Source organism: Pteronotus mesoamericanus, unplaced genomic scaffold (genome assembly GCF_021234165.1).
Source record: "Pteronotus mesoamericanus isolate MK-2021 breed Mesoamerican mustached bat unplaced genomic scaffold, CSHL_Meso_final contig_27, whole genome shotgun sequence".
NCBI lineage: Eukaryota > Metazoa > Chordata > Mammalia > Chiroptera > Mormoopidae > Pteronotus > Pteronotus mesoamericanus.
The window spans coordinates 23,421,689-23,448,684 of NW_026555115.1; the positions used below are offsets into that span (position 1 = coordinate 23,421,689).

At 38.2% G+C, this 26,996-nt stretch overlaps 1 protein-coding gene across 3 annotated transcripts; it reads right to left on the reverse strand.

Moving 5' to 3' along the window:
- UMPS (uridine monophosphate synthetase) lies at positions 1–26,996 on the reverse strand. 3 transcript variants are annotated; one of them, XM_054575186.1, is made up of 6 exons: positions 26,806–26,996; positions 14,041–14,194; positions 11,646–12,317; positions 9,893–10,068; positions 8,241–8,355; positions 1–524 (listed from the first exon to the last, which is right to left on the reverse strand). In XM_054575186.1, the coding sequence occupies exons 1-6, from the start codon at positions 26,959–26,961 to the stop codon at positions 355–357; spliced, it is 1,443 nt and encodes a 480-aa protein (XP_054431161.1). In that variant the 5' UTR covers positions 26,962–26,996; the 3' UTR covers positions 1–354. The 3 variants fall into 3 exon arrangements, with proteins under 3 accessions (XP_054431161.1, XP_054431163.1, XP_054431162.1); XM_054575188.1 differs by lacking the exon at positions 26,806–26,996 and adding an exon at positions 23,816–23,883; XM_054575187.1 differs by lacking the exons at positions 14,041–14,194; positions 26,806–26,996 and adding an exon at positions 13,629–13,702.

A 26,996-nucleotide genomic window follows, 5' to 3' on the forward strand; every position in this document is an offset into this window, starting at 1 on the left:
AAATGTTGTACCCCGTATGTCCTAAAATTTTTGTGTCATGGCAATTAAAAGAAATCAAGAAATCTAACCTAGAGGTAGTGGGGGATCCTCGAATGTGGAAGACTTTAACACAGATAGGACTATAATTGCCTAGCCAACATGAGTCTCATTAAAAGAATGCTTAAAAATGAACTTATTACAGCAATAATGCAGGGATTCCAGCCATGCAATATTTCCTAAATACTTTGGTAACTTTGGAAGTCATTCTGACAGAAGAATCCAAACAGTATCGAAGCTGCTTATTATTCCCAGGCAGTACATCTCAGGAGACAACGGGTCTTCAAATCCTTCTCCAGAAGATGGGCTCTGAGACACTCAAACGCCAAGTCTACTCAAGTAGGCTTCCCAGGCAGCTTTTCTGTACCTCTCAGCAGCTTCCAGACGATTAGCTGATGCTAGTATGCCCCGGCCTACAATGATGATATCAGAACCCCGTTTGCCAATAACTTCTTGTGGGCTATTGTACTGTTGGCCAAGATTATCACCTGCAAAAACACAAAAGTTACCATTTAACACAATACAAAACATGAGAAAACCCATCACTTTTCTGGAAAAGTACCTAACCAGCTTTAAACAAAACTATGTTCTTGCTTTCCATGCTCCTCTGCACGGTGAGGAAACAAATGCAAGTAGAGAGACAGACTCCAGACGGGCCAGAGACCTCCACAGTGCAGAAAGAAGCTAACCAACACCTTCCCAACGTCCAACTGTAGAGCACTTATAGTTTAACAGTATTAAAAAAAAAAAAAAGCCTACAGTTGAAGACAATTTTAGTACACATCTCAGAATCAGTGACACTATTGGTTAAGTCCTCACAAGACATTTACTGGGACCATGGCCACATACGTGAACCTTTCTACCACAACCCCATCAAGTACTCTGACTGTACGGGGTGGGTCAAAAGCAGGCTTACAGTTGTTTGTATGGAAAATAATAAATAATAATACACAAATAGACTGTGTTTTGTGTACTCACAACTATAAACCTACTTTTGTCCCACCCTGTATACAAAGTCTAATCCTTAATTTTTGCGTTTTCATTCTTTTTATGTATTTTTTTATTGAGGTATAACTGACATATGATATTAGCTTCAGGTATACAATAAAATGATTCAATATTTGTATACATTGCAAACTGATCACCACAATAAACCTACTTAACATCCACCACCTTGCATGATTACAAAAATTTCTTTTGTGTGAGAATTTAAGATTTACTCTTAGCAACTTTCAAATATGCAATACAGTGTTACTGACTGCAGTTGCCTTGCTGTACATTGCATCCTCATGACTTACTTTATAATCAGAAGTTTGTACCTTTTGAGCCCCTTTACCCATTTGCCCCCCTCCTCAACCCCAGCTCTGGCAACCACTGATCTGTTCCCTGTATCAATGAGCTCATTAATTAGATTTCACACGTAAGTGAGCATATATGGTATTTGTCGTTCTCTGACCTACTTCATTTAGCACAAAGCCCTTGAGGTCCATCCATGTTCTGGCAAATGGAAAGATTTCATTCTTTTTTATGGTTGACTAATATTCCATAAAACAATTTCTTTATCCATTTACCCATCAACAGATACTTAGGTTGTTTCCATATCTTGGCTATCATAAATAATGCTGCAATAAACAGGGGTGCATATACCTTTTCAAGTTAGATTTTTGCTTTCTTCAGACAAATATCCACAAGTGGAATTGCTGGATCATATGGTAGTTCTTTTTTAATTTCTTGAGGAACCTGTTCATACTGTCCCGTATAGTATAAACTATATGTAGCTGCACCAATATATATTTCCATCAACAGTGCACAAGAGTTCCCTTTTCTCCACATCCTCACCAACACTTAATTTCTTGACCTTTGATAATAGCCATTCTAGCAGGTGTGAGATGACATCTCACTGTGGTTTTGATTTGTATTTCCCTGATGATTAGTGACTTGAAGCATCTTTTCATGTGCTTGTCAACTATATGTCTTCTTTGGAAAAATGTCTTTTCAGATCTGTCCATTTTTAAATCCAATTGTTTGCCTGTTATTTAGTGTATATATTTTAGATATTAACCCCTTATCAGATAAACAATGTGCAAATATTTTCTCCCATTGAGTAGGCTGCCTTTTCATTTTGTTGATGGTTTCCTTTGCTGTGTAAAACATTTTTGTTTGATGTGGTCCTACTTCATTTTTGCTTTTGTTTCCTTTGCCTTTGATGTCAAATTAAAAAAAAAAAATATTGCCAAGGCCAGTGTCAAGGAGCTTACCACCTATGTCTTCTTCTAAGAGTTTTATGGTTTTAGGTCTTACATTCAAGTCTTTTATCCATTTTGAGTTAATTTTTGTGTATCGTGTAAGATAGTGAAGCTATCCAGTTTTCCCAACATTTTATTGAAGAAACTGTCTTTTCCTCATTGCATATTCTGGGCTTTGTCATAAGTTAATTGACCATTCTGTTTCATTCATCTATGTGTGTTTTTATGCCAGTACTATAATGTTTTGATAACTATAGCTTTTAATATAATACAAAATCAGGAAGTATGATGCCTCCAGCTTTGCTCTTCTTTCTCAAGATTGCTTTGGCTATTCAGGGTCTCTTGTGGTTCCATATACATTTTAGAATTGTTTATTCTATTTCTATGAAAAATGTCATGGGAATTTTGATAGGGATTGCATCGACTCTGTAGGTCTCTTTGGGTAGTGTGGGCATTTTAATAATATTAATTCTTCAAATCCATGAGCACACAACATCTTTTCATATATTTGTGTCTTCAGTTTCTTTCATCAGTGTCTTGTAGTTTTCAATGTACAGGTCTTTCACCTCCTGGGTTAAATTTTTTGCTAGGTATTTTATTATTTTTGATGCAACTGTATATAAGATTGTTTTCTTAATTTCCCTTTTGTTATTAGTGTATAGAACTGCAGCATATTTTTGTATATTGACTCTGTATCCAGCAAGTTTACTGATTATTATTTACAACAGTTTTTTTGTGGAGTCTTTAGGATTCTCTCTATATAATACATGTCCTCTGCAAACAGTGACAATTTTACTTCTACATTTACAATTTGGATGCCTTTTGTTTCTTTTTCTTGACTAGTTTCTATAGCTAGGACTTCCAAAACTACATTGGATAAAAGTGGTGAGAGTGGGCATTCTCATCTTGTTCCTAAGAGAAAAAGCTCTAGCTTTTCGCCACTGAGTATGACGTTAGTTGTGAGCTTGTCATTAATGGTGTCTGTATTATGTTGAGAGAGTTCCCCTCTACTCACTTTGTTGAGTCTTTATCATGAATGGATGTTGAATCTTATCAGTTTTTTTCTGCATCTATTGAACATGTGATTTTTATCCTTCACTGTGTTAAAGTGGTATATCACACTGATTTGTATATTTAAACCACCCTTGAATCTGTAGAATTAACCTTGCTTGATCATGGTATGTGATCATTTTAATGAATTTTTGAATTCAGTCTGGTAATATTTTTGTTAAGGATTTTTACATCTATGTTCATCAGGATATTGAACTGTAAATTTCTTTCTCCATGGTGTCCTTATCTGGTTTTGTTATCAGGGTAATGCTGGCCTGGTAAAATGAGTTTGAAAGCATTCTATCTTTTTCTATTTTTTGGAAGAGTTTGAGAAAGAAGAATTGGTATTGATCCTGGTTTGAATGTTAGAATTCACCAATAAAGCTGTCTAGTCCTACGAGTTTTTTTGATTAGCAACTCAGTCTCCTTACCAGTAATCAGTGTTCAGATTTTCTATTTCTTCATGAGTCAGTCTTGGTTGGTTTATGTTTCTAGGAATTTATCCATTTCTTAGAGGTTGTCAAATCTGTTGGCATATAATTGTTCATAGTGGTCTCTTATGATCCTTTGTGGTATCTGTTGAAACATCTCTTTCATTTCTGATTTTGAGTCCTCTCTCTTTTTTTCTTGGTGAGTCTAGCTAAAGATTTGTAATCTTTTCAAAAACCAGCTTAGTCTTATCAATTTTTATCTATTCTCTTTTCAGTCTCTATTTTTTTCTGTGATCCTTATTTCCTTCCATTAACTTTGAGCTTCGTATGTTCTTTTTCTAGTTCCTTCAGGTGCAATGTTGAGATTTTTCTTGTTTCTTAAGTAGAAATTTATCACTCTCAATTTCCCCTCTTAGAACTGTTTTTGCTGCATCTTCTAAATTATATGTTGTATTTCCATTTTTGTTTGTCTCAAGGCTTTTCTGTTTTGGTTTCTTCTTTGACCCATAGGTTGTTCAGTAGCAAGTTGTTTAGTGACCACGTATTTGTGAATTTTTCAGTTTCTTCTTATAACTGATTTCTAATTTCACACCACTATGGTCGGAAAAGATGCTTGGTATGATTTCAATCCTCTTAAATTTATTAAGCCTTTGTTTTGTGGCCTTGTTTTGTGATCTATCCTGGAAAGTATTCTATGTGCACTTGAGAAGAATGTGTGTATTCTTGCTTTTGGATGGAATGTTTGAAATATACCTGTTCTAACATGTTCCTTAAGTAAAAACAATGTTTCCTTACTGATTTTTCTGTCTAGGTGGATCTATCCATGATGTAAGTGGGGAGTTAAAGGCCTAGTATTAAAAAAAAATAGAGATGGTTCCCACTAGCTAGAGCAAAGCAGAGGGAGAGCATAAAGACGGTGCCCACTAGTCTCCATCCCTGGAGAATATTCTGGCAAGCTCTTAAATGTGTGTTAGATTAGATGCCTTCCCCGCAGGTCGACACTTTTTATATCGGTAAATGAGCCTCTTTTACCTAATCCCTGGGTACCCTCAGCTGCCTAAGCCGGGCCCTGGGGCAGGTGAGTCTGACTGGGCTACCCCTTTAAAAGCCATTTCTCCCATCACTACAGTCTTGTGGGTCTCGTGGACACAAGCCCTTTAGTGTTAAAGCTAGATGTTCTGGAGGCTCATCTCTCAGGTGTAGATCTTAAAAGCTGGGATGTCTGCATGTGCAGTTCAAACCCTCCCAGTTGTAGACTGCCATGTCAAGGGTGAAGTTTATGGTGAGATTGTGCTCCAGCCTCTCCTACTAACTTAGATGGCTTTTTTCTTATTTGCTAGATGTGTAGTCCTTGCTTAGTTAGCCTTTAGTTTTGTTTTTTTTCCCAGAGGAAACTGTTCCATATGTAGCTATAAGACTTCGTCCGTGAGAGGAGGTAAGTTCAGGACTTCATACATTGCCATTCTGAACCAGAAACTCATTCTTTTCCTTTTTAAAATTCTGTTGTTCTAGAAGCCTTCTGTTAAATGCCTTATTTTCTCTCAAATTAAAAATGCTTTAAATATCCTTAAAAGCCTAGATCCTAACTGTACTATCTATTCAAAGTATTGTGGGGCTTACAATGAACATTAACAGCTGACAAGCATAGCGTGCTTATGCTTACCTTGTATCAAGGGCCTGGGTTAAGTGCTTTAAACACATTATCTCACTTAAGCCTCTCAATAACACTACTGTCCCCATTTTACAAGATCAAGAAAATGAGACTGAAATAAAGTGACCTGTCCAAAGACATATGTTACTAAACAGAAGGGCCAGAAATCCAAAGCTGACCCAGAAAACGTTCAGCACAAATGTGGCGTTTTTTAAAAAGTCAAAAGCTGAGTACTGAGGCAACTGTTAGAAAGCCTTACAGAGACGAGTCACCCCACTGAAGTCTGCTCTACAGGGTACAGAATCAGTAACATGAGGCTTGAGAAACTGAGACCTCTGACGTTCTATAACCTTGGGGTACATCTATCATTCATTAATTTATCTGAATTCTCATTAGTTTTCTCTCTGATTAACCTTCTGTAATGTTTTTTGTTTAAAGTCCTTGATTAGAAACAAAATCCCCAAAAGGCAGTACCTTCTTTAAGTGTGGTTATATGATTTATATAAAATAATGGGCCCCTTCAAGATTAATGGGTATCTACTATTCTAGTATTCTAGTTCTAGTATTTGAATTTAAAAAGAAAACCAAGGTTTACCAAACTCATGCCCTCAATCATGATGTTGTGTGTTGTGATCCCAGTTACAGAAATACCGACTCTTTGACTTGTTCCTAAAAAGCGCAGTGTCCATTCCTTCAACATTTGCATAAATACTTACAGAATATTTATGTAGCAAAGGGCACTGTGCTGGAGGATAAGCAATCTTCAGAAAGAGCTCTCCTCCTTAGGGGTTCCTAGCCTAGAAGACTACTCCAGAAAAAAATATATACAAGGATGTTCATTGTTTGTTAACAGTCCAAATGCATCAACATGGGAATACTTAAACATATTATGGACCAATCCTAACTAGGAAACACTGTGCAGTTGGTACAAGGTCACTCTAGATGTGGAAATGTAATAGAGGTGCAGATACAAAACATTCTCCAAACTCTATGTGTGTGTGTGTAAGCACACACAAAGCCAAAGGTATGCAGGGATACATGTCACACCAGTTACATGATTATCTCTGGAGAGGAAAGCAAGGTAGCCTGGGGAAAGACTGGTATGGAGGAGAGATGAGTATGAGTCACACAAGCATGACTAGTATAATTCTCTTCATATTTTTAAAGTCACCTTTTAAACTTTTCAGTGTAAACACATCAGAGTATCAACCTGACAAACTACTCTGAGGGATAATAAGCATAAATGTTTTCACTTTAGTTTTGCTAAGAACCCTACTGCTCAGAGTTCCAGTCTCCAACTTCTTAAGCCTAATCCATAAAGAAGGAAAGAGATGGAAAGCAGGACAGAGTAAATTCCCATACCCATGATAAGCAATGTTTCTTGAATAGCCTTTTCTGGGGGAAAAAAAAAGTTTTCCAAGTCTCATTTCTTCCACATTCAAAACAGAAGCAGCTTTGCTGAGTCTCGAAGGATATTTAAATATGTGTATTTTTATAACCTCGATTACTCCTCTACTGATGAGAACATCAGTGAGAAAATCTGGACTGCTTTTAGCCACTGCAACTGTGTTTCTTAGATTGCTGAAAGTGTTACATGTTCAAATAAGCTTGGGAGACATGACAAACCATATATCTCCACACTGGAGTCATAACAGACAACAGAACATCAAAGGCTCTGCAAAGTCGTCTAACAAAGCAGCAAACATGTGATTTTGTTTAGCCTGGTGCATTCTTCCTGGAGCCATGGAACACCTTCTTTGGCAGCATATTCAGAACATCAGTTGGGAAACACAACTAAAATATCTGGGTACATTTCAATGAAAAGCAGTTTTCTGAATTTTCATCCTAAAATTAGACTGTAAGCTATTGGGTTGGCCAAAAAGACCATTTGGGATTTTTTGTAAAATAAGACACATTTTTCATTTTCACCAAAAACTTCACTGACTGGGATATTTTGTGTATGTGTTATCTCCCACATGGTATAATGCTGATTGTTCTCAATTAATGTCTTGATTTGATCTCTATCAACATCAACTGATCCACCCAACCATGGAGCATTGTCCGGTGATAAATCTCTAGCACGAAACTTCGCAAACCACTTTTGACACGTTGCTCAGTCACAGCACCTTCTCCATACACTGCACAAATCTCTTTTGTGTGTTTTAGTTGCATTTCCACCTTTCTTGAAATAATAAAGCATAATATGCTGAAAATGTTGCGTATTTTCTTCCATCTTCAATATTAAAATTGCTACACAAAAACTCACCAATATTGATATTTTTTTAAATGCCTGCTGATATGACAGCTGTCACAATACAATCTAACAAAATTGTTTCAAATGAAGTTAAAGACAGCTGAGCACTACTAGAGCCATCTATTTTTTTTTTTTTAAGATTTTATTTATTTATAGAGAGAGAGGAAGGAAGGGAGAAAGAAAGGGAGAGAAACATTGATGTTCAAGAGATACATTGATTAGTTGCTTCTTGCAAACCCCCAACTGGGGATCTGGCCTGCAACCCATGTGCCCTGACTGGGAATCGAACCAGTGACCTTTATGTTCACAGGCTAGCACTCAATCCACTGAGGCACACCAGCCAGGACTACTAGAGCCATCTTATGGAAGAAACCAAATGAACTTTTGGGCCAAGCCAATATTCTGTGTACCTAGGTCAGTATCACCAGGCCAAAGAGCTCAGTTATTACTGTTCTGGACAAACAAGTTTTCTCTTTTATCAACTTTATGACAACACACAAAATTTCATTTTGCCTTCTCTGACTTGGATAAAGAAACATTTTGGAAGAATCAGGACCAAGGGATAGACTTACCTCCTGCTTCTAACTGAACTCCTGGAGTCAAGTGAAGAAATTCTGGTTTCATGCTTACTCGGGAGCCAGAAATAAAACCAATCACAAATTCAGAATGCTCCTCAGCCATTCTAACCTAAATGGAATGTAACAGGACAAATTACAAGAATGTAGTTAATCACAAAGAATAATAGTTCTATAAGTAAATTAAAAAACTCACTAGTAACTAGTGAGAAACTCTGCTGTTTTATAGATGTCTTTTCTCATTTCCTATTAAACTCATTATATCTAAAATGGGTAATCTTAGATATGAATTTGTATACTTGCTCCATTGACCCCATCTCTCCCCTTCTCCCATCTCACTATACCCTAAAAACATTGAAAATCCTATACCAAGTAGTATACATACCAAGTAGTATGTGTCCAGGATCTAGATGCTACATAATTACTTATTTGTAATAATACTTGGGGGATCCACCTAATTACAAAAAGGATATGAGGAAAGTACTCTAGAATACATTTCTAAATGGCATAAAACCACATTGAAGATTAATGCCTAGCTACACAGGGTACTCCATATTCCAGGATAACTGCCACATAAAAAGCTATGTGGTCAAGAGCTAAAGAAATCTCGACTCCACTGCTTTCCCTCTTCTTCAATGTTTGCTAATAATAGGTCTCCACAATTTCTATACCATTACCCTATATTCACAGAAATTTCTTTAGAAGGTTTGTCTGGCTTCCTAATTTGGTTCTTCCATGAGACTTACACTGTTTTCTTGTCACCAGTACTATTCCCTCCCAGAAGGCAACATCTTGTCCTAGAGTCAGACCCAGACTCCCAGAATGACTCCCAGACCCTCTGCTAGGACAGCTGGGAAATCACAGACATTTATGGACAATTCAGGGCTGGGGTTAAAACCTGGTCCTAGGGCCATATGAAATCTTCACAGACAGTATTTGAAAGGATATGAAAAAATGAATTCCCATGTAAAAATTAAAATATTATTAAAGTAAAATTTTCTGTTACTTTTAAAAGTAAAGTACCTATAAAGGTGATCTATCCAACTATGAATCTTTTTAATTAGTTAGCCTCTCATTCTGTTCTGGCATGCACGGGTGGGTGCTGGATATTAATGTGTACAGTATCTTAAGAACTTTTAGTAATGGGGGAGTTATTGGAGAAAACAAGGTGTCTGGACTCGAGTTATGAGCTTTCCCATACAACACCAACCAATGTCAAAGACTGAAAAAGGAAAGGCCAGTGCGTGTGGGCTGCTGCCCTGAGAATGTGTCTCTGGGGACTTGGGAGATTCTGAGGTGTTGCATGTCTGGGAAGAAGCTCTTCAATTTTAACCCACAGTGAGATGAAACAAAGCTACTTTATCTTAAAGGTCAGTTAAGCTATGGGCAGATGTTGATTTGACCAAATATCTATGTTTCAATGTTTCTCCCCTGCACATACAACTTAAATCTTCCAAGTGTCCACTACAAGGTACACTACAAAGTATAAAATGCTAATAATTATCAGGGAACTCTAGCCAACTAGTATTAATATACCATCACACAAACAACAGCTGACTTTTTTTCAGCAGGTTTTCACAGACCCCAAACTAAGCTACTCTCTTCCTCTGTAACAGGCAGTGTAACAGCCCAGGCCCTGTGTCACATACCGCCGCTGCAGTGTAATCCCCTGTGGCCAAGGAGCCGGCAGAGCTCATTTCCGCAACGAGCAGGCACCCCCGGTGTAAAGGCAGGCCGACTCCTTTCAGGCCTTTCACAACGCCTGAGCCTGGCACCGCATGAGCATTTACTATGTCAGCCCAGGAAGCTATTTTAAAGACACCACCTTGGAAGAAGGACAGTGGGGAAAACATTTGTTAAATTTCACACAAAACCCTTTTAACTTTTTTCCCAACTAATTACAAGATGAAATAATCTCCTAGTAATGCATTAATGAAAGTGAAACACTTCAAGAATTTTAATGTTTCAGTGGACCTATGATTCTAAGTGTGAAACTTATCTGCTTACTTAGTAGTTAGTTAAGTGATCACAATGAGAAAAAAATCCTGCAAGGTCTGCACTTCGTTTACAAGCAACATTAAGATTATTTTTCCTTGTAGGCTGAAGCTTGTGACCACCAATAAAACTTACACAGTTAGAAATGGGGGAGGAGGGGCGGTGAAGGAGGGTATAGGGGACTAAAAGGTAATGTAAAAAAATACAAAAAAGATTTAAATTAAAAAAGAAATGTGGAAAAAATTTTAAAAACAAAGAAATGGACTGCGGTGAGGATGGGTGTTTATGCATCAAAGATATCAACATGTTGAAAGTCCTAGGAAGATGACAAATTTTCATTCTGCAGGGATCTTGCAGCAACTTTACCATTTATCAAATCTTCCACCTGTTCCTAAGGTCTCTTTAGTCCTTCAAATTTCAATAGGCAATTGAATTGGTTTTAAAAGCTGATAGAAATAACCCTAATCGATTTTTTAAAAGACTATATGTAAAGCTATAAAAAGTTTGCGTAACTTTTACATCGGTCAATAAACTAAGCAGGACATCTTAAGCACATAAAAAATCATTTATAGACAAAACGATTCTAAAGAAATAGCTTAAGAATATGCATTACTTAAAAAAAATTATCTTGAAAAATGCCTATAAGTGTTGTTAGCATGATAAAATAAAATATTAGGTTAAAAGGGGAAAAAAAGCATTAGATATGTACATTATGGCGGGAATTTGCAAAAAAGAACAGGTAGAGAATTAAGCAGTTTTTTTCAACCAGCATAGGCTCTACTTTGATATGCTCTACTTTGAGTTCCTATTTAACATAATTTTTTACAAGAATGTATATCAACAAATCTTTTTCTGATAAAAATAAATGCTACAACTTTATACTACCTTTTTACTGTTTCCTGTATCTTCAATTTTTAGTCTTCAAATATCAGAACTTGCTGTGTTCTGCCAGGGCCAACCTCTGTCATTTTTGCAGGCCTAGAACCCATGCCCCATCTCCTGGCCTTGGCACATCCATTTTCTTTTGGGGAATTATGCTTGGCCAGATCTCAGCTTATGAAAGTTTACACAGAGTTAACCTCACATTACCAGGGGCGGGGCCCATTATCCAGGCAAGCCAGTAAAGGTGTTAGCTGTACCTTTACTTATTTTATACCTAAAGGTTTAAAAGACTTACTTGGGGTTGGCATAAGGAGTGTGCCTACCTGAGAAAGAAGAAGGAAGAAAGCAGAGCTGATAGAAGAGAAAGCAAGTCCAAAAGACATCACTTGAGCTCCTGGATCCAACCATGCTTGACAGCCTGTTCTATGGCTGGACTTTCAGTGATATGAGCCAGTATGTTTCCTTTTCTCTTCAGCAAATTTAAGCTGGATTTCTGATTCGTGCAGATTCCTGAATAATACTTACCTTCATACTGCTTTTTTACTGTGTTTCCTATATCCGCAAATTTCCGGTCTTCAAATATTAAGAACTCATGGTGTCTTGCCAGAGTTGTTAACTCCTTCATTACATCCAAAGTAAAATCATTCAAAATATCTACATGAGTTTTGAGCATGCAGATGCTGGGTCCTAAAGCATCTGCCAGCTGCAGGAGCTCACTGGACTCTGAGATGTCAGCAGACAGACACAGGTTGGTCTCCTTCTTTTGCATAAGCCTGAGAAGTTTCGATGCAACTGGGTGGATCCTGGGCAGCTCTGCACGGACACCAAAGCTGAGTTCTTGCGGTGCCTTCTTTATAGACGGGAGAGAACCATTATGATCAGCTGCTGCAAAAACGTTCTCCTGAATAAATCTCTTCACTCTCTCAACCATCTCAGCATCAATTTTTTCCTGTTGCTCAAGAATCTCCAGCATTTTGGACAATGTACACACTGAGTGGAGATGAATCCCGTGTGCCTGCAAATTACCCTTGCCTCCTTGCTCTCTGTCCAGCAGCACCACGGCATCAGTGACCCTCAAGCCCTCCTTCTTGAGAATCTCAACAGTTTCCAAAACACTAGATCCACTGGTAATGACATCTTCAATGACCAAACAGTTTTCTCCTGGATTAATAGCCCCTTCTACAAGACGCTTAGTACCTGGACAAGAAAGAATTATATTGATTCCAATTTAATATTTCATTCAACTCAAGATGTAGCTTACAAAATAAGTTTGGCATGTATTTATGAAGAGGTAGATGATCTAAAACTTATTTTCTGAAAATCTACTTTGGAGCTTCTTTATTTCTGATGAATCTTCAATATGCCATAATTACTGTTTTATTCAGTGTCTCTGTATCCCAAAATTGTCAGTTACATATACAGAATATTTACAGTAAAACTGGCAAATTATTTTGAAACGCAAATAAAAACCACTTAACATGTTTATGATCAAAATTCCAAACACGGGATTTCTTAAGCAAGATCACCTAGATCAAGGGAAAGTGATGAAACAAATAACACGATATCCTCAAGGAAATCATTCCTTTTTCCATCAATGAACCAGTTCATTTACTCAAGATCAGGCAGAAAATTGGCCTTTACATGTATAAATTCAGGAGGGAAAATACTCAGCAACCAGTTAGACGAGTCACTACAAATTTATGAACTACATAATGCAATGTGACTAAATACACCTTCCCACTCCAACCCCCAAGATAAACTATTTTCTGATAATCTAAAGATATAACTAACTCAGGCTGTAGACTTTATAGACTCATTTTTAGATACTCATTTTTATATTTTCCACTACCAAATTTGCCTTATTTTGAAACAGAAATAGAACTGGTGAATATTTTGGCTACTCTTGGAGCTTTACCACAGGTACATCTTTGCCTTTTCCCCTTCCTTTCCTCTTAACTTCTTTCCTCCCCCTTGAAGAACTGTCAAGTTTAACTGAATCAACACAAGACTGCAAGTAGTTACAGGCATAAGAAGTATTTGAAGGAACACAGTAAGAATACAGAAGTAATAGTTTCCTTAAGGGCAGCAACTCCTAGAGAGAAATACTGTGCCTTCAAGCAGCAAAAGTATTTTTACTATTTTTTATAGCAGACAATTTCGAACAAATAAAACTAGACAAAATAGTTTAACAAACACCCTGTAATACAGCACTTCGTCACTTAAAAATTAGGGATCAATCTTATTTCAGCAATATCCCCACTCCCTCCCTTCCCACACAGTTTTTAGAAGTAATTCTCAGAATCATTATTTCATCATAAAAATTTCTTAAATGCAGTCACAGGAGGTAAGGATTCTTTTAAAAAAAATAACAGAAATACTACACCACACCAACACAAAACAAAACAAACAAAAAAACTCATTACTTCCTCAATATCAAGTATCAAGTCAGTGTCAATATTTTTAGATTGATTTGGTTGAAAAGCAAGCCCACAAATTGAAAACACCCACCTGATAACCTATTGCTGTGGCCCATGGAAAAAAAAAAAATTAAGAATCCCATGTGACATGTATATTGCTTTGAGTAATTTTATTCATGCATTTCTCTTCATGTAATTTAAATATAAATATACTGGCAAAGTGCTCTTAGAACATTCTGCTGGCAAGGGAAGGGCTGGTTAAAAATGTTGGGTCTCACAGATACAATGCAAAAACACTTTTTTCATTGCCATTTCACCTCTAGACTCTAAATGAAAGGAAGATAATTAATTTATAGAAACGGTGAACAAATTCCACAGCCATAACAACTTAAAGGACCTATGAAAAATATTCAAGGTGACTGGTAAAAGCTGTGCCTAAAAGAAAAAATTCTAGCAATATGAAGTTACATATCAACTTAATCCTTATACTACTTTTATTTTACCATAATCCTTTGTTTCTTTTCTTCTAATCAGCATTGGAATTTGGTTCACTGAAGAGATAACTGTAGCCAATGGTAAAGCTGTGTAAGGTACTCCACAGACAGTGTCAAAATTGATCCCCTCATTTCGGGCAGTTCGAAATAAAAGTTCTGCAACCTGTGGGGAAAAAAAAAGGAACACACAAGCTATTATTATTCTATTATAAATTGTGAATAAATAAGGCAACATAACATCAAAGACAGTAATATAACCCATTAGGGAAATAGTCTCAAAGCTGATTAGAAAACTACATATGGCTTTTTGTTAAATCACTCTCTGCATAAACCCATTTACAAATATAAAAACACAACAATGAAACTACTCACCTAGACTGAAGGTCTGCTCTCAGGGCAACACAGAATGTGTAAGGGAAGGCTATGACATTGACCCCAAAGACTAAGATGGTCCCTAGGGTTCCCAGCTTCCCTTGGTAATCCATTACGCTTTCAGTATCTAAACCTTTTTATCACTTACTAGTTATATTTTCCTCCTGAAAGTTTTCAGTTGTTAATGAAGTTTCATAAGAGAAATTCAGCAAACAATCCCATTTACAACTGATATCAAAAATAAAAATATATACCTAGGAACAAATTTAACCAAGGATGTCAAAGACTTGTACACTGAAAACTCTTAGGACCATCATGAGTCCTGGCCAGGGTGGCTCAGTGGTTTGAGTGCCTGCCTGAGAACCCAAAGGTCAGCGGATCAATTCCCAGTCAGGGCATGTGCCTGGGATGTGGGCTAGGTCCCCAGTTCGGGTAGGGGGTGTGTGTGTGAGAGAAAACCAATAGATGTATCTCTCACAATCGATGTTTCTCTCTTTCTCCCTCCCTTCTCCTCTCTACAGAAATAAGTAAAATTTTAGGAAAAAAGAGGACAATCGTGAAAGAAATTGAAGACAAATAAATGGAAAGATATCCCATGCTCATGGATTGGAAGAACCAATATTGTTAGAATGCTCATACTACCAAAACAGCCTACAAATTCAATGTAATCCCTACTGAAATTTCAAAGGGAAGTGGCAGAGTCAAGATCGCAGAGTAGGTAAACGCTGAACTCACCTTCTGCCATGAACACAGAAAATTGCAACTAGATTATAGAACAACCATCACTGAGAACCACCTAAAAAGTACCTGAACAGAATTTCTAAAACTAAGGATATAAAGAAGCCACACAGAGACTGGTAGGAGGGGTGGAGATGCAGACTGAGCAGGTCCCATACCCAGGTGGTAGGGATTAATAAACAGGGCTATGGAGGTCCTCACTGAGGAGCACAGGGTTCAAGCCCCACACCTGTCCCCCTGGCTCCGGGGGACCTGAGCCAGGAAAAGGAATACCTATAACATCTGGCTTTGGAAACCAGTGGGGATTACGTCCCAGCATTATGGGAGACCTGAGACGCTGATCTTAAACAGCTGAAGTACAAACAAACTTGCTCCAAGCTCCAATACAGAGGCAGCAGCTTGCGAAGGGCCTGGGTCATAATGGGGAGGGATTCAACTGACTTTAGGGTGAGCGATGGGGAAGCAAGGGATTGAGAGAATTCTCTGAGGGGATGCAAGTGCTGGCAGGGACCACTGTTCCTTTGTTCAACTGTCCTCACACCCTGCTGGCCTGGCATGGACGAGTACAAAATACACTGCTCTTCATTAACCTGGCTAATACCAATCGCCCTGCCCTGGCATCTCCCTGAGACCCTGCCCCACTCAACCTGCTCGTTTAGCTGGAGCCTCTTCCAAAGCAACTTCCCTAGCCTTGTGCTACAGACTTTCCTGAAGGTCCACAAACCCCATGAGCAGCAATCAGCTTCAGCTTACACTGTAGCTCCTGCCAAGTGGCCTGCAACATGGCTCCAGTCAAGCTGCCCCATGCCTAGCACAAGTGGCAGCTGGCCACTGCTCCCATCATAGCTTCCATCAAACTGTCCCAAGCCTGGAAAGAGTGGCAGCCAGCCTTGGCTAGTATATATGCCTCCCCCATGTGCCTCCAAACCCAGCACTAAAAAACTGCTGATACGTGTAAGTACCAGAGCCCCTCCCAAGCAGCTTCTCACGAGCACACCTGATGGATGGCCTTGCCTGGCACCAGAGCCTTGCCAAAGCACCTTGTGCTCCCTGGGGTGTGCCCCTGCAAAACAGCTTGGCTGCCTGTGGTCAGAGCAGGCCCTCCCATCCAGTTAGCCTGAGGGTCAACCCCACCCACTGATGTGCTAGCAACAGTTGGGGCTCAAGTATAACAAGAAGGCACACATTCCCACAGAGAGAACACCCCTGGAGCACCAGCCTCAGGTGACCAGGGGGCGCTGTGCACTGACCCCACAGGACAACTTTTATAAAGCCACTCTTTCAAGACCTGGAAACAACAGCAGATCTACCTAATACAAATACAAACAGAGGATCAGCAAAACTGAAGAGACAAAGAAACATGCCCCAAGCATAAGAACAAACAAAACTCCACCAAAAGAACTAAAGGAAATGGAGAGAAGCAATCTAACAGGTAAACAGTTCAAAATGTTGGTAAATAAAGATGCTCGGTAAACTCAGGAGAATAGATGAACTCAGTGAGACTTCCACAAAGAGATCTTGAATATAAAAGAACCAATAAGAAATGAAGAATACACCAGAGGAACTCAACCACAGATTAAATAATGTAGAAGATTCAATCAGGTCTGGAAGACAAGGTAGTGAAAAATATCCAGTTAAAACAGCAAAAAGAGAAAAGAATTTTAAAAAATGAGTACAATTTAAGGGACCTCTGGGACAACATTAAGCACATCAAATTTGTATCACAGGGTTCTCAGGAGGAGAGAAACACACACACACACACACACAACAACAACTAAAAATCCCAACACCTATTTCAAGAAATAATGACTGAAAACTTCCCTAACCTGCAGAAGGAAATAGACATAATAGTTCAGGAAGCACGGAGAGTCCCCCAAAATGATTAACCTGAAGAGGCCCACACCAAGACACATCATAATTAAACACCAAAAGTTAAAGAAAAGAGAAAATCTTAAGAGTACCAACAAAAAAAGCAAATAATTACATACATGGGAGTTCCCATAAGGCTGTAAGCTCATTTCTCAGCAGAAAGTTTGCAGGTTAAAAGGGACTGGCACAAAATATTCAAAGTGACAAAAAGTGAAGACACACAAAAACAAGATTACTCTTCCCAGCAAGGTAGAATTAAAGAAGAAAGGTTTTCCCAGACAAGAAAAAGCTAAAGGAGTTCGTCACCACCAAACCAGTATTACCAGAAATTACAGGGACTTCTTTAAATAGAAAAGATATAAAATGTGAATAAGAAAAATAGGAAAGGGAAAAAATTTTCACTGACAAAGACAAACAGTGAAAGCAGTGGATGAACCAACAATAAAGCTAGCATGAAAGTTAAAAGACAAATGTAGAAAGATCATGTCTAAGTACAACAATAAATTAAGGGATATACACAAATACACACACAAAAGTTAAAAATAAAAACAAAAACATAAACATGTGAGGGGGCAGAAGCTGTAGTGGTTTTAGAATGTGTTTGAATTTAAGCGACCATCAACTTAAAATAAGCTGCTATAAACATAGTTTTGTATATGTAAAGCACATGGTAATCACAAACCAAAAATCTTCCAGAGATATACTAGAAATAAAGAGAAAGAAATTTTTTAAAAAACTACAGACAGTAATCAACACACAAGAGAAGAGAGCAAAAGAGTAAGACAGGAACAGAGAAGAACTACAAAAACAATCAGCAAACAATGAATAAAATGGCAATAACTACAATAATTACTTTAAATTTAAATAGACCAAATGCCCTAATCAAAAGACACAGGATGGCTAAAAGAATAAAACAATAAACCCAATACAAATGCTGCCTATAAGAGGCCCATTTCAGATCGAGTGTCACATTGGCTGAAAGGGGGGTAGAAAAAGATATTTCACGCAAATGAAAATGAAAAAAGAAAAAAGCAGGAGAGCAATATTCTTATCAGACAAAACAGACTTGAAAAACAGGGCCAGAACAAGTCAAAAATGGGCATTCATAATGATAACTGGATCAATTCAGCAAGAGTATACAACCTTCACAAACATCTACGTACCCAACCTAGAAACACCTAAATATATAGAGCAAATATTGCAGACATAAAGGGAAATATTGACAGTAATATAGTCACAGTAGAGGACTTTTATATCCCTTTGATATCAATGGACAGATCTTCCAGATAGAAAACCAGCAAGGAAATATAAGCCTTAAATGGCACATTAGACCACATGGACTTAATACTTTTAGGATACTTCACACAAAAGCAGCAGAAGGTGCAGTTGTGAAGTGCACATGGAACATTTTCCAGGATAGCTCAAAAGTCACACTGGCTGAAATGTAGGCCACACGTTAGGCCACTAAACAAGTCTCCTATCTTCCCCAATCGCAATGGTGTGAAACTAGAAATCAATTACAAAAAGAAAACTGAAAAACACAAACATGTGGTGGCTAAACAACATGCCCCTACACAATGAGTGGGTTAACAATGAGATCACAGAAGAAATCAAAAGATACACTGAGACAAATGAAAATGAAGATATAGGGACCCCAAATCTGTTGGACACAGCCAAGGCAGTTATAAAAGGCAATTTTACAGTGATACAGATCTACCATGAGAAAAAAAAACACCTTCATCTAACCAAAACACAAAAACAAACAAAAAACCCCACAAAGCCCACAGTGAGTAGAAGGAAGGAAACAATAAAAATCAGAGCAGAAATAAACAAAATAGAGATTAAAAAGACAATTGAAAAGATCAACAAAACTGAGAGCTGTTTCTTTGAAAAAAGGAAAAAAAAAAAAAAAGATAACCCTTTAGCCACACTCATCAAGAAACAGAGAGGGCCCAAATAAAATCAGAAGTGAGAAGTGACAACTGACATCAAAGAAATATAAAGGATTGTAAGGAAATACTACAAACAAGTGCATGCCAACAAATTGAACAACCTGAAATAAATGGCTCAATTCCAAGAACATACAATTTTCCAAGGCTGAACCAGGAAGAAACAGAAAATCTGAAGACAGTGTTACCTACTAATAAAATTAAATCAGTAATCAAAAACACTCTAGACTCCCAGTCAAGATGGCTGCACAGGCAGGCATGGCTCACCTCTTGCACAACCACATCAAAATTATAACTAAAATACAGAACTACCATCACTCAGAACTGTCAGAAATCAAAATGAACGGAAGTCTGACAACTACAGGATTAAAGAAATCATATCCATCAAGACTGGTTGGAGGGGCACAGATGTGGAACATGCTGGTCCCACACCCATGTGTGGTGGATAAAAATTTGGGAGGCACATCTTGGGAGCGAGGACTCCCAAACATACACCAGGCCTCCAAGCCCAGGAGTCCAGTGCCAGGAAGGTAAGTCCCCACAACTTCTGGCTGCAAAAATTGGCAGGAATTAAGTTGGTGGAAGAAACTTCTGGAGTCCCAAGCAGTTCCCCTTAAAGAGCCCACACATGGACTCACCTACTCAGACTCACTACCTTTGAGCTGTAGCACTTGGTAGCAGCTTAAAAGGCACCAGCAGCAGACAGGGAGGAACTGAAGTGCCTGGCATCAACGCAAGCGGAGGCCAATGATCCTTTTCTGAACCCTCCCCTCACAGAGCCTGCAAGCTGGTGCTATATCTGAGATTCCATCAACCTGGCTAATGCTCTTTGACCTGCCTTGGAGAGCCCCAGAGACTCTGTTGCACCCAACTTACAGGCCCACTCAAGCTGCTTTTCCATACGAATGACTGGTCTTGGCTCATGCTGCACAACTTCCTAAATCCTCTCACACAATCAACAGCTGGCCTCAGTGAGCTCCAGGCCTGGCTCTAACAGCAGCCAGATTAGATTCACAGCTTGGCTTCACCTAGGAATCTCCAAGCCCAGCACAAACAGCAGTCATTTCAGACTGTTTTATAGCTCAGGCAGGGTGACCCGGGAAAAACACAGCCCTATACTTCCCAGGAAAACTCAGAGCCTGCATACCCAGTGGACAGCTACAGACCAAATCAGAGCACCACCACCCTGCCCCTGCATGGCTGATCCTCCATGGATAGTAGAGGTTGGTGGTCAGTGGTTACAGCCATTCCTTGCAGCTGACTGGCCTGGCTAACTCCCTTCCATTGATCTGCAAAGAACAATCAAGGCTCAACTACAAGAGCGGGGTATACTTAGCCCACAAAAAGGGCACACCTCAAAAACCCAGCTTAGGTGATAGGGGAGGGTGTGCTACTGGATGCTTTGCTACAGGACACTTACTACCTTAGGCCACACTTCCAAGACACAGGGTCAAAGAAGCTCTACTTAATACACAGAAACAAACACAGGGAGGCTGCCAAAATAAGGAGACAAAGAAACATGGCTCAATGAAGAAACAGACCAAAACTCCAGAAAAAGAGCTAAATGAAATGGAAATAAGCAATCTACCAGATGTAGAGTTCAAAACACTGGTTATAAGGATGTTCCAGGACCTCAGTGAGGACCTCAGCAGCATAAAGACCCAGTAAGAAATGAAGGATACACTAACTGAAATAAAGAACAATTTACAGAGAAACAACAGTACAGTGGATGAAGACTAGACTCAAATCAATGATTTGGAACACAAGGAAACCAAAAACAACCAATCAGAACAAGAAGAAAAAAATAATCCAATAGTATGAGGATAGTATAAGTAGCCTCTGGGACAACTTCAAGCACTCCAACATTCACAACATAGGGGTGCCAGAAGGAAAAGAGGAAGAGCAAAAAATTGGAAATCTATTTGAAAAAATAATGAAGAAAACCCCCACTTCCCTAATTTGGTGAAGGAAGTAGACATGCAAGTCCAGGAAGCACACAATCCCAAACAAGATGGATGCAAAGAGGCCCACTCCAAGACACACCATAATTAAAATGCCAAAGGTTAAAGATAAAGAGAGAATCTTAAAAGCAGCAAGAGAAAAGAAGTTAAGTTATCTACAGGGGAGTTCCTGTAAGACTGTCAGCTGATTTTTCAAAAGAAACTTTGCAGGTTAGAAGGGATTGGCAAAAAATATTCAAAGTCATGAAAAGCAAGCACCTACAGCCATGATTTCTCTACCCAGCAAAGATATCATTTAGAATTGAAGGGCAGATAAAGAGTTTCTCAGACAAGAAAAAAACTAAGGGAGTTTATCATCATGAAACCATTATATGAAATGTTAAAGGGACTTATTTAAAAAAAAGATAAAAAATATGAACAATAAAATGGCAATAAATACATATCGATCAACAATTGAATCTTTAAAAAACAAACTAAGCAAACAAGAAGAACAGAGACAGAATCATGGATACAAAGAGCATTTTGATGGTTGCCAGATGGGAGCGGGGAGGGTGAGAATCAGTGAAGAGGAGAGAAGATTAAGAAGTACAAATAGGTAGTTCCAGAATAGCTACAGGGATGTAAAGTACAGTATAGGAAATGGAGTAGCCAAAGAACTTACATGCAGGACCCATGGGCATGAACAATGGTGTGGGGATTGCCTGAGGGACTGGGGGCTGAGAGGTGGAGGGTGGCAAAGGGGGAAAATTCAGGAGAACTCTAATAGCATAATCAATAAAATATAATTAAAACAAAACAAAACAAAACAAAACACAGAGAGGTATAAAAAGAACCACTCCCTACAAACAAAGGCCCTGGACCAGATCTCTTCTCAGGTGAATTTTGCCAAACTTTCAACGAAAAATTAATATTTACACTTCTCAAACTATTCCAAAAAATTAAAGAGGAAGCATGGCTCTCAAACTCATTTTGTAAGACCAGCATTACCCTGACATCAAAACTAGGCAAAGACATTACAAAAAATAAAATTATTGGCCAATATCCCTGATGAACTTGGATGCAAAATCCTCAACAAATTATTGGCAAACCTAATTCAGCAATACACTATAAAGGTCAAACACCATGATTAAGTGAGATTTATTCCCAGGATGCAAGGCTGGTTCAACATCCACATATCAATTAACATGACACACTACATAAAATGGGTAAAAATAATATGATCATATTAACAGATGCAGAAAAGCATTTGACAAAATCAAACACTCATTTATAATAAAAACTCTCAGCAAAGTGGGTATAGGGGAGCATACCTCAACATAATAAAGGCCATGTATGAGAAACCCACAGCTAACATCCTACTCAAAGGTGAAAAGCTGTAAGCTTTATCCCTCAGATCAGGAACATGACAAGGATGTTTATGTCACCATTTTTATTTGACATAGTATCTGAAGTCCTAGTCTTAGCCATTAATAGAGAAAAAGAAATAAAAGGCATCCAAACTGAAAAGAAATAAAGCTGTCACTATTTACAGATAACATGATACTACATAGAGATTCAGTAAAGACTCCACCAAAACATAATTACAACAAATGAAATCAGTAAATTTGCAGGATACAAAATTAATATTCAGAAATTAGTTGTGTTTTTATATACTAACAATGAACTGTCAGGAAGAGAAATTAAGAAAACAATCCCATTTACGTTTGCATCAAAAAGAACAAAATACCTAGGAATAAATTTAATGGAGGTACAAAGACTCATACTTTGAAAACTAAAAGACAGTGCAGAGAAAAACTGAAGACACAAATAAATGGAAGAACATACTGTGTTCATGGACTGGGAAAATTAACACTGTTAAAATGTCCATATTACCCAAAGCAACCTACATATTTGATGCAATCCTTATCAAAACACCAATGGCGTTTTTCACAAAACTAGACCAAATAATCCTAAAATTTATATAGAACCGCAGAAGACCCCAAATAGCTGAAGCAATATAAAGAACAAGGTAGGAGGTATAAGCTACCTGATAATAAATTATACAAGGATACAGTAATCGAAACATCTGGTACTCTCACTAAACAGATACACAGATTAACACAACAGAACAGAGAGCTCAGAAATAAACTTGCATTTACATGGTCAATTAATTTATGACAAAGGAGGCAAGATTATACAACGACGTAACAACAGCTCTTCAATAAATGCAGCTGGGAAAACTGGACAGATACATACTAAAGAATGAAACAATCACTTTCTTACATCATATACAGGTAAATGGATTACTCAAAACTCAAAATGGATTAAAGACTTGAAGTAATGTAAGACCTAAGACCATAAAATTCCTAGAAGAAAACACAGGCAATAAACTCTTTGACACTGCTCTTAATCATTTTTTTTTAAATATATATATGAGGATGAACAAATGGGATTACATCAAACTGAAAAGTTTTGACAGTGATGAAATCATCAACAAAATGAAAACCTGATGAATGAGAAGATATTTGCCAATGATACATCTGGTAAGGGGTTAATATTCAAAATACATAATAAATTTATACAACACTGAAAAAACAAACTGATTAAAATATGGGCAGAGGACCTGAATAGACATTTCTCCAAAGAGGACATACAAATGGCCAACAGCCGTACAATGCTCAACATCACTAATCATCAGAGAAAAAACCACAATGAGGTATCACTTCGCACCTTCAGAATGGCCATCATCAATATATTAACATATGTTGGCAAGCATGCGGAGAAAAGGGAAGCCTTGATCACTGCTGGTGGGATTGTAAACTGGTGCAACCCTTATGAAAAACAGTATGGAAGTTCCTCAAAAAATTAAAAATAGAATTACCATTTGACTCAGTAATTCCATTTCTGGGTGTTTACCTGAAGAAATCAAAAACACTCATTCGAAAAGATAGATGCACTCCTATGTTCACTGCAGGGTTATTTACAACAGCCATAATATGGGAGCAGCCTAGACATCCATCAACAGACAAAGAGATGAAGATACAAGTCAGACAGAGAAAGACTAATACCATATGATCTCATTTATATGTGGAATCTAAAACAAAGAAACCAAAAAAGAAAAAAAAAAGGTAAAAAATCCAACTTACAGAGAACAGATTGGTAGTTTTCAGAGGTGAGGGCTGGGCGTGGGCTGGACTGAAATGGGTAAAGGCAGTCAAAAGGTACAAACTTGCAGTTATAAAATAAATGCCCTAGGGATGTAATATACGCATGGTGACCATAGCTAATAACACTGTATTGCGTATTTGAAAGTTGTTAAGAGAGTAGGTCATAAAAGTTACCACCATAAAAAATATTCTTTAAGTATGTATGATGAGGGATATTAACTAGACTTACTCCAACAATCACTTTACAATATATACAATTACTAAATCATTTTGTTGTACACCTGAAACTAATATAATATTGTATGTAAATTATACCTTAAAAAATCAATGGGAGAATACAAAAATGTTAAAAAAAGTTTCATAAATACAGAACCTATTGTGAGACACTATTTTATAATATCCTTTCCACATAGATCATCACATTTTTTAAAGTTTTTAAAAAAGATTTTATTTATTTATTTTTAGAGAGGGTAGGTGGGGGAGATAGAGAAATCAATGTGTGGTTGCTTCTTGTGCTCCATCTACTGGGGACCTGGCCCACAACCCAGGCATGTGCCCTAGACAGGAAATTGCACCGGTGACCCTTTGTTTCGCAGGTCAGCACTCAATCCACTGAGCCACACCGGGCAGGGCACATCATCACATTTTAATGGTAGAATGTATCCTCCAACTCAACCTTGTTTTAAAAAAGGAAAAGCAAACAAGCAGAGCTACTTAGTGACCAGAGGTCTTCAAAATTTTTTGCTCAGGTATTTCTAAAGAGCTGAAAAAAATCTATGAATATTTTTAAGTTGTAAAAGACGTAACTTCTAGAGTGCTGAAAACACTAACATATTATCCTAGAACGGTTACATCACTCTTTTAAGTGAATACAATCGGATCTAAATGCTATAGTGATCTGATATTCAGTATGTCCATTTTTAAAAAAATGAAAATGCTAGACTATGATACTTGGAAAAATTTACATTTTGGGAGAACTCATATTTTCATTCCGATGTTTCCAAATAATTTTAGTTTAATGCAATATATACTTATGTCAAAAAAACTTTTATTCTATACTAGTTCTATACAACAAAAATACTAAATTGAAATTTTCCTGTGACTGTCTCTTAAGGGTTAAAAATTCTTCTGTATTGAGTAATCATTTACAATTGTTAAAAGCATAAAATTAATTAAAACAGTATTTTTTGTTCTGGCTGGTGTGGCTCAGTGGATTGAGTGCCAGGCGCTGGTTTGATTCCCAGTCAGGGGACAGGCCTGGGTTACAGACCCAGGTCCCCAATAGGGGGTGCATGAAAGGCAACCACACTGATGTTTCTCTCCCTCTCTTCCTCCCTTCCCCTCTATCTAAAAATAAATCAAGTATTGAAAAAAAAAAAATTCAGCATTTGCTAATTCTGACAGTAGCATAAAAACTGAGTATTTCAGAAATGCATTTCCTAGTGAGATGAATGTACCTCCCCCCGCCTTGCATTCGTTTATGTGTATACTGTAGTTCAATATTACTTGCTACTAGGAAGTTAGACTTTAGTGTAAATTTTATTGCTTTTTTTGGGTGTAAATATTGAGAAACCCTATTAGAATGAAGTAGTCATGAAAGAAGTTCTGTTATAGCCAGGTCTCTCAATATTTGACTCCTTCCAAATTAACTACCAAAAATCACACCCACGCCAAGACCTAGTATCAAAAAATAATTTTCAGTCTTCTATCAACTGACAACTTGTTAAAAAGTATACCAAGTTTTTTTTTATAAGAAGACTCCCTAGTCATTCCCTTTGTCAGCACTGTTGAGATGCACCAGAGCAATAATCTCGATAGTGCGCATAGTCCAACCCATCTCAACTCGTACTTCAGTCATTTTCATAACCAAACGGTGAACATGAAAGCCCTTAGGTGACAGGAAAAACTTATGTGTGTCTTCTAGATAGAGCTTGTGTGGTGGTTGAAATGTTCTGTATCTGCACTGTCCAATATGGTAGCCACATGTGATTAAGTTTAAAAGTTCATAATGCTCAATATTCACATGTGGCTAGTGGCAACTCTAATAAACAGCACATTTAGACTCTTCTACTCAAAGTGTGGTCTGCACCTTCGGCTAGAAGTGCCTGACCTCAGGCCCTGCCTCGGAGCTACTCAATCATATTATGCCTTTTAACAAAACCCCCAGTTGATTCATATATACTGAAAGTTTGAGAAGCACTATGTTAGTAACCTCTACTTTGTAGAGAGTTTTTCCTAACATTGATACCCCCTCCCCACCAAAAAAAACCCTGCCTCCATGAAATGTCCAACCTCAGGCCTTAATTCCTACTCCTAGACACAGTGCAAAATCGAAACCCCCTTCCAGGCAGCAGCCATTCCGATTATTTGAGCAGCTACTAAATTCTCTATCAACCACCTTTTTCTCTCTGCCCCACATCTCATTTTCTCGAGATTAAATACATAGAATTCCTTCAACCACTTCTGTGCGAGACGAGGCCTGAAACTGGAGTCCCGACTCTTGCAAAGCACGTGTCCAAGTCGGTGAGTCAAAAAGCAGGCTGCTTTCTTTGTCCCCAAGAAATTAACAGTTCCTGGATCTTGGGTTTCTCAGACGGACTACCCAGGCCGACAGTAGGGTCGACCCTCCTGCTTGGCTCTTTTGCTCTCACCCTCAGCCCACCTCCCGTCACCCTTCTCATCTGCTGGTCTCTCTTTCCGCCACCCCCCCCCCCTTTCTTCCCTTTCCCGGGCTGACACCTGACTCAGAAGACGTGGTCGAGAGACGATGCCCCGCAGATCTACGTAGACGGGAGAAGAGAGCCCGCTCTTCAGCACGAAGTTCCCAAATTTGAAAGCCTGCACGTCGTACAGATCCGTTACCAAAGACCCCAAATCTGCATCAGTGGCCGCCATCGTTCAGTGGTCCGCATTCGCTCCAAACGCCAAAG